Raw genomic sequence first — 13003 nt, forward strand, 5'->3', positions numbered from 1 at the left:
CTCACGCCTTACTCTCCCACATCCTCCTAGCCATGCACCGCTGATACTCATCGCATCTGTTTTTCAAAGGAGGATCTGAGACTCAGATCAGGGATGCCCCTGGGATCACACAGCTAGTGGCAGACTCAAACTCTGCTACTCAAGAAATAACTCCAGGGGCACCTGGGTGGCTCAGTCAGTTAAGCGTCTGCCCTGTTCAGCTCAGGTCATGATCTCGGGGTCCTGGGATCGAGCCCCGCATCAGGCTCCCTGCTCAGCGGGGAGCCTGCCTCTCCCTCTGCCTGCTGCTTCCCCTCCTTGTGCGCTCTCTCTCTCACTCTGACCAATAAATAAAATCTTTAAGAAAAAAAGAAAACAGAAATAACTCCAGTTGCCATTCCCTTACTAGTCACAGGTTATGGTGCTCTACACTTTATAAACATACAACAACAAGCCTATGACCTAGTTCTCATGCGCCCCGTTCACAGCTCCAAAACTTGAGGCCCAAGGTCAGAGGTGCTGTGAGAGCTGACGAGAGCGACAACCAGGGTTTGAACCAAGGCTTCCCTGACTCCACACTGTTCTGCTGCTGGGCACCCTGGGGGAATCAGGGGGAAGGGAGTGGGGCAGAGGAGACCGGGAAAGGCTTGCTGGGAGAGGCAGACAAGAGGGGTGGGCACCCACCGGGCCTGGGGCTCAGGGAAGACATCCTCGTGGATCTGCATCATGAGGTCGCCACCAGCTGCAAACTCGGTCACGAAGCAGGCATGGCTGGAGGTCTGGAAGCAGGCAAGGAGGGAGAGCAGGAAGGGGTGCCCCGTGCGGCCCACGGCCTCCAGGATGCGTTTCTCGCAATACAGGCTGTGATGGGGGGAGGGGGTGTTTGGAGGGAAGGAAGACCCCTGCTGACTGAGCCCTGGCCCTCTGGCGCTTCCAAGTGTCAGGTGATAGAATGATGGTTTCTACATATCAGGCCAAGAGAAGGCAGGACCTGCCAAGGGCACCCAGTTAACTGCTGTGGGTGCTAGAAAGAGAAGCCAGGACTGGCTCAGCGCCTTCTGGTGCCCCTGGCCCAGGCCAGCCATCCAGGATCCCCTCCAGCGCCAGACGCCCACAGGCCTGACTACACACCTCTCCATCTCATCCCGGCTCAGCACCTCCTGCTTCTTGAGCGCTTTGATGGCGTAATATTTCCCCGTGCCCTTGAACTGGACCAGGAGGACCTGGGGACCAGAGAGAGCTCAGACTCCAGGTGGACAGCACAGGGCAGCCTTTACTTCCCCCACCCACGGCCCCACGGATCACAGCGTCCTCTCAGCTCAGGTGCTGGGGCCTGCTCCCCTCCTCCCATGGTCCCCTCCTCGGCCCACTACCTTCCCAAAGTGTCCCCGGCCCAGCACGGCCAAGCAGCGGAAGTCCTGAAGCCGGGGGGCTCTCCTGCAAGACAGAGGGCACAGGACAAGAGCTGGGCCTCCGTGAAGAGCTGCTCCAAACCCTCCATGTCCAGTCCTGGGTTGTCCCCACCAATGATGCTGGACAGCAGGAGGTGGAGGTAGGGGGTTCCAGGCACAGTGGTTTCCTAGAGTCTGGAATGCAGCTGGAACTCAATAATATGGCTTTAGTGAGTAAGAACCTGACAGCAAGGAGCATCAGATGGTGTCTGAATGGACACCCCAAGTGAGTAGGTAAATGTCTTAAGCATAAAAGTGAGCCCGATGGGGGTACCTGGTGGCTGAGGCAGGAGGAGGCGGCCCGAGACGTGTCCTAGGCTCCATGTGGGGACGTTTGGTGCGCTGTGAGGGCAGAGGGGCTCAAACAGAGCCGGGCTTCCCACCCTCTTTCCCTCCAGCCCCGCCACCCCTAACCCAGCAGCCCCCTGGGGCCATCAGCACCCTCTCACCGGGATCTCCTCGGGGGTCGGCTCCCGGGGCAGGTAGAGGCGTGGGGGCTTGGGCGGGGGCCTTGTCTCTTCTCCCAAGGGGCTCTTCTTGGGTGGGAAATGACTATGGAGAGAACAGACAATGGCAGGGCACAGGCCGATGGAAGAGCCGTGGGGACAGACGCACGGCAATGCCAGAGACAGACAGACAGAGGGTCGGAGGGGGAGTGACGGGAACAGAAAGACAGCAGTTGCACCTGGAGAGAGATGGATGCGGCAGACTGGGGCGGCTCCTCACCTGGGCGAGGCAGGGTCAGCCCGGGGTGTGGACGGGGTCTCGGGGCACACTTTGGGGGGGCTGATCGTGCTTGGGGAGCTGCAGGGAGGCAGCAGGCTCATGACCAAGCGTCCCCAGGCGGCCATGCTGAGGTTCATCTGCGAAGCCCTCAGGAAGTCCTGACCTGGGACAAAAGGGGGGCTCAGCCCAGGGCCCCCAACGGCCCCTGCCCTGCCTCCTAAATGCACAGCCCTCTCCCTGTCCACACCTCGGCGTTTGGAGAAAATGCGTTTCTGCCTCTGCAGCCGGGGCCTCCTCTCAATGACAGGGTCACAGAAAGTCACCTGCAGGGGCAGAGGGCAGGGCTGGAGACCGGTCTTCTCCCCCCCTGCCACCAGGGTACCTCCCTGATCTCTAGGATCCCAGCCTGAGCCCCCAGTATCAATGATGCAAGAGCCAGAGGGGCCCAGAGAGAGGGATTCACTGTCTGCATTGGTACCAGTGGGGAAACTGAGGTCCAGAGAAGAGAGGGACTTGTCCAGGGTCGCATGTGAGGCTAGGCAGTCAGGACCGAGATGCGGGCCTCTAGACTCCCCTGCAGTCCTCAGACAGGGGCTGGGAATCCTTAGTTCCTGGAGACCACCTCCCTCGGGGCCCCAATTTCCACTCTGATGGGTCACCTAGTCTTGAAGGCCCTGCTAGTCAGGTCGGAGGGCAGGGTAGGGGGCACCTGGGCAAAGAGCAGGCCCTGGGGCACCAGACTGAGGGAGAGCTCGTGACAGGCATTGTCCAGGAAGTCCTCCAGCCGCAGGAAGGCCACGCCACACAGCTGCCGCCAGTCCCGCCAGCGCACCCCGATCTCCAGCTCCCGGGCCTACGTTGGGGAGGCCAGGTTGAGGAGTGGGGCATGGCACATGTCCCTACTTGGCTGGCCTTCTGCCCCATGCTTGAGGTCACACCTGCCTGCCCCACGACTCACCCGCTCCAGGGGGACAATAAAGGTCTGGTCCCAGGACTGCTTGGCCACCGGCCCCCAGCCAGTCTGGCCCACGACACGATTGTCCACCTTCAGCACGGACAGCACCTCACCTGCAGGGCCGGACAGGGAGCTCAGGGCACACAAGGAGTGGAGGTTGTCTGCTGTCCCCACTCCCTGTGGCCCCGTACTCACTGGCCAGGTCTCCTCCACCACGCTGCGGCTTGGCCCTGCCCCGGAGCCAGCCCTGGGAGGGGCTCCCGGCCAGCGCAGCCGCTGGGGACCGTCCAGGGACAGCTGTCAGCAGCTGCTCACAGCCCAGGAGGCGGACCTCCAGCGTCCCTGTGGGGAGAGTGTGGGGAACACCGTGAAGTGTCATTCTCCCTCTGCCACACCCAGGTCTCCCCAAGATGGCTGAACCCAGATCTTGCCCACCTTAAGTGGGGGGTGAAGGGGGGCTAGACAGGAGACAGTATATAAGGTGGCCCCAAGCTCCCAGATGAATTCTAGGTCTTTTAACAAGCCATGCCCTGCCCTGACTTGCCCATCTCGTCTACTTGGCCAATTCCCAGAAGTCCTTCAAGGCTAAGTGTAGATACCACCTCCTCCAGGAAGCATTCCTTGAATTCCCAAAGCCAGATGAGAGAGCCTATGCAGCCCCTGTACTTCCCCTTCTCAGCTCTGTTTACAATGGGATGTGGCCTATATAACCCTGAACCAGCTCTGAGTAGGGAAGGTACTGGGCTCTCTGGCTGGCCCTATGTCCTGGGTAGGAAGTCCAGGGTTTCCAAAGTCAGCATGCTTAGATTATTTGTTGATTAGAATTCAGCTACAATTCAGACAAATCCAGCTCAGGGATAAAAAAACAACTTTCTAGTAGTCCAAACTGCCCAGGATTGGGTACCACTGCTGCCAGGGCTGTGAGCTCCCCGAACATGGGTGCTTTAACCACTGTCATGGTTACTCATGTAAATAACGGCTTCGCCAATCGTGTGTGGACAATGCCAACAGTGTGCCTAGCACTTCCCATGCCACAACTCGCTGACTTTCACAGTAACCCCATGAAGTAGGAGCTGTCATCCCCCTTTGACAGGGAAGAATAAATTAAGGGTCCAGGGACACCTGGGTGGCTCAGTGGATTAAAGCCTCTGCCTTCGGCTCAGGTCACGGTCTCAGGGTCTTGGGATCGAGCCCCGCATCAGGCTCTCTGCTGAGTGGGGAGCCTGTTTCTTTCTCTCTCTGCCTGCCTCTCTGCCTACTTGTGATCTCTCTCTGTGTCAAATAAATAAATAAATAAAATCTTTAAAAAAACAAAAACAAAAACAAAACCTGAGGGTCCAGAGAGCAGAAGTCCATTGCCCAAGCTCACGCAGCTAGGGGGTGGTAGGACCCGGATTGAAACTCTTTCTCGAGTTCGATCCCTTCTGTTTCTGGGCCCTCGCTGGAAGAAAAGGGGAGCCCTGATGTGGGAGGAACTCCCGGCTACCTGTCACAGCGGTGGGCTTCACAAGCACCCCCGAGGGCTGGGGCTTCCCAGACACAGCGGTCCGTAGCTCCCGCGCCACTCGGCCACGAAGAGGATGAGCGGGAGGAAGTCCCTCGAGCAGCTGTTCCAAGGCCAGCCGCAGGAGGTCCAGCTTCTGGGAGGACTCCTGGAGCTGGGCCTGAGCCTGCGGAGCAGAAACAAGCAGGGCGGACAGGCCCATGAACGCGGCGGCCAGGCCCAGGGGCTCAGGCCACCTGCCCACAACGAAGGCCAGAGAGAACGTGTGTCCGGTTTCCTCACTGCTGCCCCGCTCAGCCCGACCACGGTACAGAGGGTGGTGTGGGGACAAGCAGACCCACAGAGAGGAGCGGTCACGAAGTGGGGGCACCCCGGTCTGACCTCGGCCAGCGCCTTCCGGTCGTGCGTTCGCCGGCCACCCAGGAGCTTCACCACATTCTTGGCACCCTCAGCCACAGCGGCCTCAATGCGTAGCCGGTGTCGTAGCTCCTCCGCCAGCAGCTCGGGACCTGGGAGGAGGGGGTCAGCCCTCAGGCCCACGCCCCGCTCAGCCCTGCTCAGCCCTGCCCAGCCCCGCCTTTCCAAGCCTCACCTGGTTCCCGGGCCCCACTGGCCTCCAGGCTGCTGATCTTCATCCTTAGCAGGGCCACCTTCAGCTGGCTGTCCCGCAGCATCTGCTGGGCTGCTGCCAGCAGCTTCCTCTCCTGTAGGGTCATGACATATGCCCCCACTGATCCAGGGCCAGCCCGGGGCCTCCCCTGTCGGACCAAAGCTGAAGCCAAGCCTCCCTTGTTAGCCTCGGTCTGGGGCAGAGCCTATTCCATCAGATGGAGGCCTCCTCCATCAGACCAGAGCTGGGGTCAAGCTTCCCCCATCACATCAGGACCGGGCTCCCCACTAGGAGTCGGGGCCAGGACTGTGCCTTCCCTCCTACGCCGGGAACATGGCCTGGGGTTTCCCCATTAGACCAAGTTGGGCCCTCTCTGTTAGATTAGAATGTCAAGCTGTGCCTGCCCCACCGAGCTGAGATTTAAGGGCTATGCCTCCCCCATCAGACGAATGGCTAAGACTGTGTCTCCCTTAGAGGGTCACCGGCCCAGCTCCATTCCCTCTCAGAACAGGGGCTGGGGCAGCCCCTCCCCGAACAATCTGAGAGCCACACCTCTTCCCCCAGACCCCAGGAGCCTTACCTTGGGTGTGCCGGTGGCACACGTGCGGGTCATGTTCTCCGCCCCCTGCTTCACCTTCAGCTCCACCTGCAGCTGCCTCTGGAGAGCCTCTAGGTGCCGAGCCCTGGGCTGCTCCACGGGGGGCGGCGGGCCCGGGGCCACAGGCTCTGTGCACAGGCGCAGGGCCCTTAAGCCCTGACCCCAGGCCCTGACCCAGACCCAGAGCCCCTGCCCTGGGGCCTCACTCTCTCCACCCCTCCCCACCCTTCCTGGCCAGAGCGACACCTGAGGAGGCTCTGAGAGGGGTCAAGGCTGAGGTCAAGGAGCTGGGTGGGCGCAGCACCTCCCGCCCCCCCCCCCCAGGGGCTGACTTCCCACTCACCGGCCAGGCCCGGCCCGGCGTCCGGCAGCACGATGCGCGTGTGCAGCGCCCTCAGCTCTCCGTGCAGCTGCTCCAGGCGGCGGTTGGAGGAACGCAGGAGCTGCTGCACGTGGCCCAGGTGGCGGCGGTCTGTGGCTACCCTCCGCAGGTTCTCTACACCCTCCTTGATCTTCAGCTCCTTCTGGATGGCCCGGCGGATCACCTCTTTCTCATCCTCAGGGGGCCGCCGGTCGGCTCCAGGCTGTGGAATGGCAGAGCAGTAACGCCCCCTCCCATCCCAGCCACCAGTGGCCGCGGGTCCCCCCAAAGAGAGGTGTGCCTGGTGCCATCCGGCAGCCAGGATGGAGCCCCCCCACACCCCCGATCTCGGGCGGCATCTCTGACCTTCCAGATAGTGTCCCCGGGCCAGATGCGAACCCCGAAGCTGTATCCCCTACCCGTGCTCCCCGCCCTCTGCTCCGAGAGGAGGGAAAGGGAAAAAATTCGTCCTGCCTACAGCCAACTCTTGAACGACACGGGTTGGAACCGCATGGGTCCACTTACAAGCAAATTGTTTTCGATACATACAGCCCAGAGCTGTAAATGTATTTTCTCTTCCTAACGATTTTCTTAATAACATTTCCTCTTTTTCTAGCTTCCTTTATTGTAAGAATACAGTGCAGGGTACACGTGATGCACGTTATAGGTGTTAGTCAACTGTTGATGTTATTGGGAAGGCTTCCGGTCACCAGTAGGCTGTTAGGAGTTAAGTTCTGGGGGAGTCAAAAGTTATACATGCATTTTCAACTTCCCCGGGGAGCGGGGGGCCGGTCAGTGCCCCGGACCCCTGGGTTGTTCAAGGGACAACAGTACATGGTGCCGGGGTCGGTTTCGAGCTTTGCAGACATTAATTTGCGAATCCTCACAACAACCCCACGAGGTGGGTATAGTTGCTATCCCCATTTTACAGACGGGGAAGCTGAGACACAGAAGGGCTGGTAACTTGCCTGAGGTCACAGCACCAAGAAGGGGAGGCCACCCTCTGCCCACCAACCCGTCGGGGTGCCCTCTCTAAGGCTGCAATTCCAGCTGAGATCTGCGGCCAGAAAGGAGGCTCGGGAACCACCCAAGGTCACACACAGAGGGCAGTCGGAGGCCTGAGTAGGAGCCAGGAATGTTCCGGCAGGTAGCAAAGCAGAGGCACAGAGAGGGGCAGAGGAGGGCTCCGGAGGCCATTCCCAGCTCAGCTACTAGGAGGAATCAGAAGCCTTTTCACACTTCACCCCAGGTGGAAGCCAGGAAGAGGAAAGGCTCCTTCTCAGAAGCCAACATTTTGAACCAACCAGTGCCAAAGCTGACCTCAGCCCAGGGTGACCCACGATGCCCCCCACTCCCCATGGACTCCTTTGGGGCCTCCACCTTACCTCTTGGGTCTCCATCTCGTGCGCCCAGAGTCAGGGGTGCCACCCAGCCTCAGGGACACCCCCCCACCGGACCCCAGCCTCCGCCGGCCTGCTGGCCTGGCTGTCAGAGGGCAGGGGCGGGACTCAGGAAATCCTCTGAGGGCCCTAGGCCAGAGGGCCAGAGCCAAAGGCCTGAGCAAACAAAGATCCCATGGAGCGGGGGGCCCGGCCACCGGGGTCCTGAGTCACCCAGCTGCCGCTGTTGGGCGGAGGTTCACAGGAAATAGGAAAATGTGTACAAGCCGCGGCTGAAACAGGCTGCGGGACCTCCGGAGGAAGGGGGTGGGAGGGGGCGGAGGGAGTGCTGAAGGCTGCCTACCACCCTGGGTGGGGGTTCTCAAGGAGTCTTGTGGGGGACACTTTACCTTTGGCATTCCCCATGGTCCTAACTGCTCTGGCATCCTACCAAGGACACAGGCCACCTATCAGCTCTACAGCCGGGACCCCACCCCATTTGCTCTGGGTGGACCTCCCCCCTCCCCCCACTGACAGACAAACACACAGCTTTGGCTGCTGCGCCCACGAGCCCCTACTGCCGGCGCCCCCCGCCCTGGGCTCCCCCCTCGCCATTTGGACTAGAATCCTCTGTGGACCCAAGGTTCCCTCCCAGGTGTTGGGCCAGAACCCCCCATTCTCGTGTCCAATCCCCACATGCCTTTGTGATCTGGGGAGGACCCCCACAAGTGCGCAGACATTGGTCCCCTCCCCGGGGCTTCTTCCCCCTGAGCGCACATACATTCCTCTCCCCCCAGGACTGGACCCAGTGTGCCCCCACGGCCCCCCTCTGCTTTCCAGACAGATTCCCATGGTCTTACGGTCCCACGGGGAAGAACCGATTTTAGGAAACTTTGGGGCCCATCCCGGTGGCCCTGACTGCGGATTCGGACGTGCTCCTGCGCTGGCCTGACTGGAGGCTCTGAGTCACTTGGGGGTGATTTAGGGACGTTCTCAGGGGACCTGAACGACTCACCCCCATGCTCAGCTCTGCCCTGCGAGGTGTAGCGAAGCCCGGGGCCGGGGCTGAGAATGGACCGGACAGGGGCTGGGGGTCGGGTCTCGGGGCCGCGGCCGGAGCTCGGGGCGCCCGCGGCGTGCATGAGACTTCCCGAGCCCCTCGGCCCGCGCCCGCAGCCCGGCCTCTCCCGGCGCAGTTCACCTGCCGCGGCGCCCCCTCCTCCATGGCGCCGCTCCGGCCGCACGGCCCCTCCTCTCGACCACTGCCGTTCCGGAAGCCCCGGCCCCTCCGCCAGGACTTTCAAACTTGAAACTTCCCGGGAAGCGCAGCCGGAGCGGCGGGATCGGGCGCCCCCTCCCGAAGTCGGCTGGCCCTCGCGGGACCTGGGATCAGCGCCGCCTCTCGGCGCGAGAGGTCAGCGCCCGGGACCCTACTCCCCAGCCCGGGGCCCCCGCGCCTCCCCGGCTCCCACGGCCCGCGGACTTTGGGGCCCAGTGTCCCTTTCCTGAGGCCGCGGTTCCCGCTCGGTGTGACGCGGACCCCCGGCCCGGGACAGAAGGGCAGGAAGGGACATTTGCCGGGCCGGGGCTCTCTAGCGCCCTGAAGGGTGGCCGGGCGGCGATAGCGCCGCCTGCCGGCCACGGGACCCTGCTGTGCGGCCCGCCGGGTCCCTGAAGGCTGCCCCGCCACCACCTGCTTCCCGCCCCGAAAGTTTCTCAACTCATCGTCTTAGGTCCTTGTGTCAAATGGGCTAATTCTAAACCTGTCGCCCCACGAAGTCTTGGCTTTGTGTAGAGTCACTACTCTAAGAATGTATGCGTCTCAAAAAAGTAAAGCTTCACCCAAATCACGCCAAATTACAAATGACAGGTGAAGATACCAAACATGTCGGGGTACCCGGGTGGCTCAGATGGTTAAGCACTTGCCTTTGGCTCCCGTCATGACCGCAGGGTTCTGGGATCCAGCCCCACGCTGGGCTCCCTGCTCAGGGGGCGTCTGCTTCTGCCTCTCCCCCTGCTTGTGCTCTCTCTCTAAATAATTAAAAATAAAATCTTAAAAAATAAATAAATAAAACCAAACATCTCTCAGGCCCCCGCCACTCAACCAAAGTGGAGCTTTCTGGGTCAACCAGAGCCACCATTCTTTCCTTGCCCTAAAGAACCCATCCAAACAGAAGACACATTTACATCTTAGGAAATAGCCCCAATTTCAGGAAAGCCAACAGGTGGGCACAGACCCATCTGGCAGTGGCTTGCCTGTGTGGGAATTCTAGGATCCTGTGCTAACCAGCACTATGACTAGGACTTCACTGGAAGGAGCCTGGTCCAAGTGGCTGGGAGTAGGGGTCAAATATTGAATGGCTGATTTGCTGACTTGGAATAGGCGCCCTCCAGTGCTTTTACTGAAGAAAATGTGAGTTCCTCTTCATTCTCTCCACTTCCCCAACAGAGTGGAGATACTGACAAGCCATGGACAATCCTGGGTTGTTCTGCAATGGGAAATTAACCAATGACACCAACATATGCAAAGGCAACTCGCTTTAGTCTGGGGGGGGCACATGCCCACACTTCATAGAGGCAAGTCAAGACACTTTTACACATGAGCACATCAGAGTTACCGAGGGCTTAGACAATAGCACATAGTAGGCTCTTTTAAATGGGTTATTATTAAGTTGCACTGAGCTGAATGTTAAGGATAAATTAGAAGCAAAAAAGACTATAGTTCCTGACTGTAGGTCATAGGATTGAGGGAAAGCTAAGCTCCTCTTTTCTTTTTTTTTTTTTAAGATTTTATTTATTTGATGGGGGGGGGGGATACAAACAGGGGGAGTGGGAGAAGTAGAAGCAGGCTTCCCGCTGAGCAGAGAGCTCGATGCATGGCTCAATCCCAGGACCCTGGGATCACCACCTGAGCTGAAGGCAGACACTTAACTGAGCCATCCAGGCGCCCCAATCTCCTTTTCAGCAGGTATCTCTCTCCCATCATTTATCTACTTTTACAGCCAAGAAAGCTGAATTATGTGAATAAACTCAAAATGATTTTCCAACGTTGTCATGTGTTTCACTGCCTAACTGGTCAATAAAGGAAAGGTGGTCAGAAGTAGCAGAATCCATGAGCCTCAGGCGGGGCAAACCCACAAGGAAACCAAATCCTAGGCTGATGGAGGAGTCCGATCAGATAGCTTCATTCTGTCTGATGGCACTTCATGAAACTAATTCTTGAGAAAACTGAAGTTCACTTCACATTCAATATCCAGTGGATATTGAACTCTCCAGCTAATTGGCTGTTAAAACTATATAAACATCAACCCAAAATAAATGCAAAACTTCCTTGCAGGGTACATTAAAAATGTTTTCCTTTCTATACTTTTTCCTCCCCAGTATTGGAAACTTCAATCCATCTGTTTAGATTTGCCTCCCTTCGGTAGTGGGAGTACGCAACGTCACCAACTAATAAAGTTGACAGCACCCTCCACTCATTATTCTTGCTCTGATCACACTTGTAGGTCTTCATGAACACAGATACATGTTCAAAAGGGAATGGTCACTGCTGGGGCTAGGGGGGGGGGTGTTTTTCCAAGGGGTAAGATGTCCTCTTTAAACAACTGGAACGGCTGTCCATTTATCTCCTAAAGAATTTGTCTCCAGAAACCCTGAGAGTTTTCACCCTTTGTGACAGAATTCCATTCTTGAAATGGGCAGAGAGACGTCCTACCAAAACCTAACAGGAAGTCAGAAAAACTAAACCTATTTTTTTTTAAAGATTTAATTTATTTATTTGACAGACAGAGATCACAAGTAGGCAGAGAGAGAGGAGGAAGCAGGCTCCCTGCTGAGCAGAGAGCCCGATGCAGGACTTGATCCCAGGACCCTGAGGTCATGACCTGAGCTGAAGGCAGCGGCTTAACCCACTGAGCCACCCAGGCGCCCCTAAACCTATGTTTCTAGAACCAAGTGAAACCCTGAAACCAGTTGTTATAAAGCAGGAATGATAAAAATTACCAAATTAGTTCAGAAACACAATTGGCTAGGAATCCTCTGAAGCCCAAAAGGCCCCCAAAATCCGTCAAGTCAAAAATCTAACTTTTGGCAGCCTGACAACTTACACAAGAGAAACAGGCCAGATGTAAAACCAATGGCAACCTAATGAGACAGGACTCTGCGGACCTTTACAACTCTACATCCTAGAGCCAGAGCTGGGTCAAACTGCAGGGCCTGTCACAGAGGTCAGGGAACGGTTGGTTATCTTTCAGAAATCAGAAATCCTTGGAGAAACCCCCTCAACTGCACGGATGGTCTAAAATAACATATTCCTTCAGATTTGAAATGAAACCTAAGGATACATTACCAGATAGATACATTATCCTCTGTGCCCCTGTTCAGAGTTTAGCAGAGTCTGGCAGAGCTTTGGAAGATGTCCTCTTCCCAAAGAAAGTACCTTAATAGCCAACACTTGCCCTTTTTCATTTGAAATGTCCTTGTGCCAAAGGAGTTTTAAGCCACTCATTTGGCACTTTCCAATACACACCTAAGGGCCAGCCAGAGAACCCCTCTTGCAATGGAGCACAAAGCGCCCTTGCTACTCTGTAGCACTTTCTAGTACACTAACATTGCCACCTGCCTGCCTCACAGCCTAGGATCCTTCACAGATTTGCAGAGATGGGGCCGTCTCAAAGGTGGTCTCAATAGTTGGGAAGAAATTATCTTTTTTAAAAAAATATTTTATTTATTTGACAGAGAAAGAGATCACAAGTAGGCAGAGAGGGGAAAGCAGGCTCTCCTCTGAGCAAAGAACCTTATGTGGGGCTCGATCCCAGGACCCTGAGATCATGACCTGAGCTGAAGGCAGAGGCTTTAACCCACTGAGCCACCCAAGTGCCCCAAGGGAGGAAATTATCTTTTAAGGGCTATTTTCTTAAATCACCTGCTCAAAAGTAAAGGAATATTTTAAGATTATATTGTGACCTATAACCTGACAGCGCTCTGAACTCACCATGTGTCCGTTTTAGTAAGCTGTAAGTTTGAGAAACAAATATTACAGGCCTACTTAATGATTAATTCAAGTGACTACTTGTTTTTTGGCTAGCCAAGAGATCCTTTAACGTTGAGACTTTCATAGGAAAATACTCAATCCCTTCAGGAACTAACTACATTCCAAAAGAAGTTTCTTTTCCATGACCTTTATATCTATCCTTTCGTACAGATGCTCTCTCTGCTATACTGGACAATTTGAAGAGCGGTCCCCCCTTCCCCAGTCACTATGAATGCAAGTCACACAGAAGAACTTCCTTATTATCTCAATCCAAGAGCAAGTTAACATGTCTCTACAAAACAAGGAGAATGACCCCAGTCAAAAAAAATCTTTATGTTCCTTTATTGGAGCAAGATTCCTGACCGGTATACAGTAATGTATTACTAAACATGACCTGTGCAGAAATTA

General features: G+C 56.7%; 1 protein-coding gene across 2 annotated transcripts in view; it reads right to left on the reverse strand.

Annotated features, from left to right (window-relative positions):
* PKN3 (protein kinase N3) overlaps window positions 1-9111 on the reverse strand; it is an 11271-nt gene extending 2160 nt beyond the window's left edge. The window contains exons 1-16 of one of the 2 annotated variants that reach the window (XM_059410617.1): window positions 8579-9111; window positions 6167-6407; window positions 5806-5951; window positions 5208-5319; window positions 4997-5124; window positions 4598-4781; window positions 3307-3453; window positions 3115-3224; window positions 2866-3009; window positions 2404-2479; window positions 2157-2319; window positions 1880-1982; window positions 1705-1772; window positions 1353-1416; window positions 1111-1202; window positions 664-840 (exon numbers count right to left, since the gene is read on the reverse strand). In XM_059410617.1, coding sequence (XP_059266600.1) covers window positions 664-840; window positions 1111-1202; window positions 1353-1416; window positions 1705-1772; window positions 1880-1982; window positions 2157-2319; window positions 2404-2479; window positions 2866-3009; window positions 3115-3224; window positions 3307-3453; window positions 4598-4781; window positions 4997-5124; window positions 5208-5319; window positions 5806-5951; window positions 6167-6407; window positions 8579-8788 — 2165 coding nt within the window. In that variant the 5' untranslated portion in view covers window positions 8789-9111. Of the gene's footprint in view, window positions 1-663; window positions 841-1110; window positions 1203-1352; window positions 1417-1704; window positions 1773-1879; window positions 1983-2156; window positions 2320-2403; window positions 2480-2865; window positions 3010-3114; window positions 3225-3306; window positions 3454-4597; window positions 4782-4996; window positions 5125-5207; window positions 5320-5805; window positions 5952-6166; window positions 6408-7569; window positions 7794-8578 lie in introns of those variants that run through there. The other variant, XM_059410620.1, reaches the window with a different exon arrangement.
* Between the last annotated feature and the right edge of the window lie 3892 nt (window positions 9112-13003).

The sequence above is a fragment of the Mustela nigripes genome, chromosome 9 (assembly GCF_022355385.1).
Source record: "Mustela nigripes isolate SB6536 chromosome 9, MUSNIG.SB6536, whole genome shotgun sequence".
Lineage (NCBI taxonomy): Eukaryota > Metazoa > Chordata > Mammalia > Carnivora > Mustelidae > Mustela > Mustela nigripes.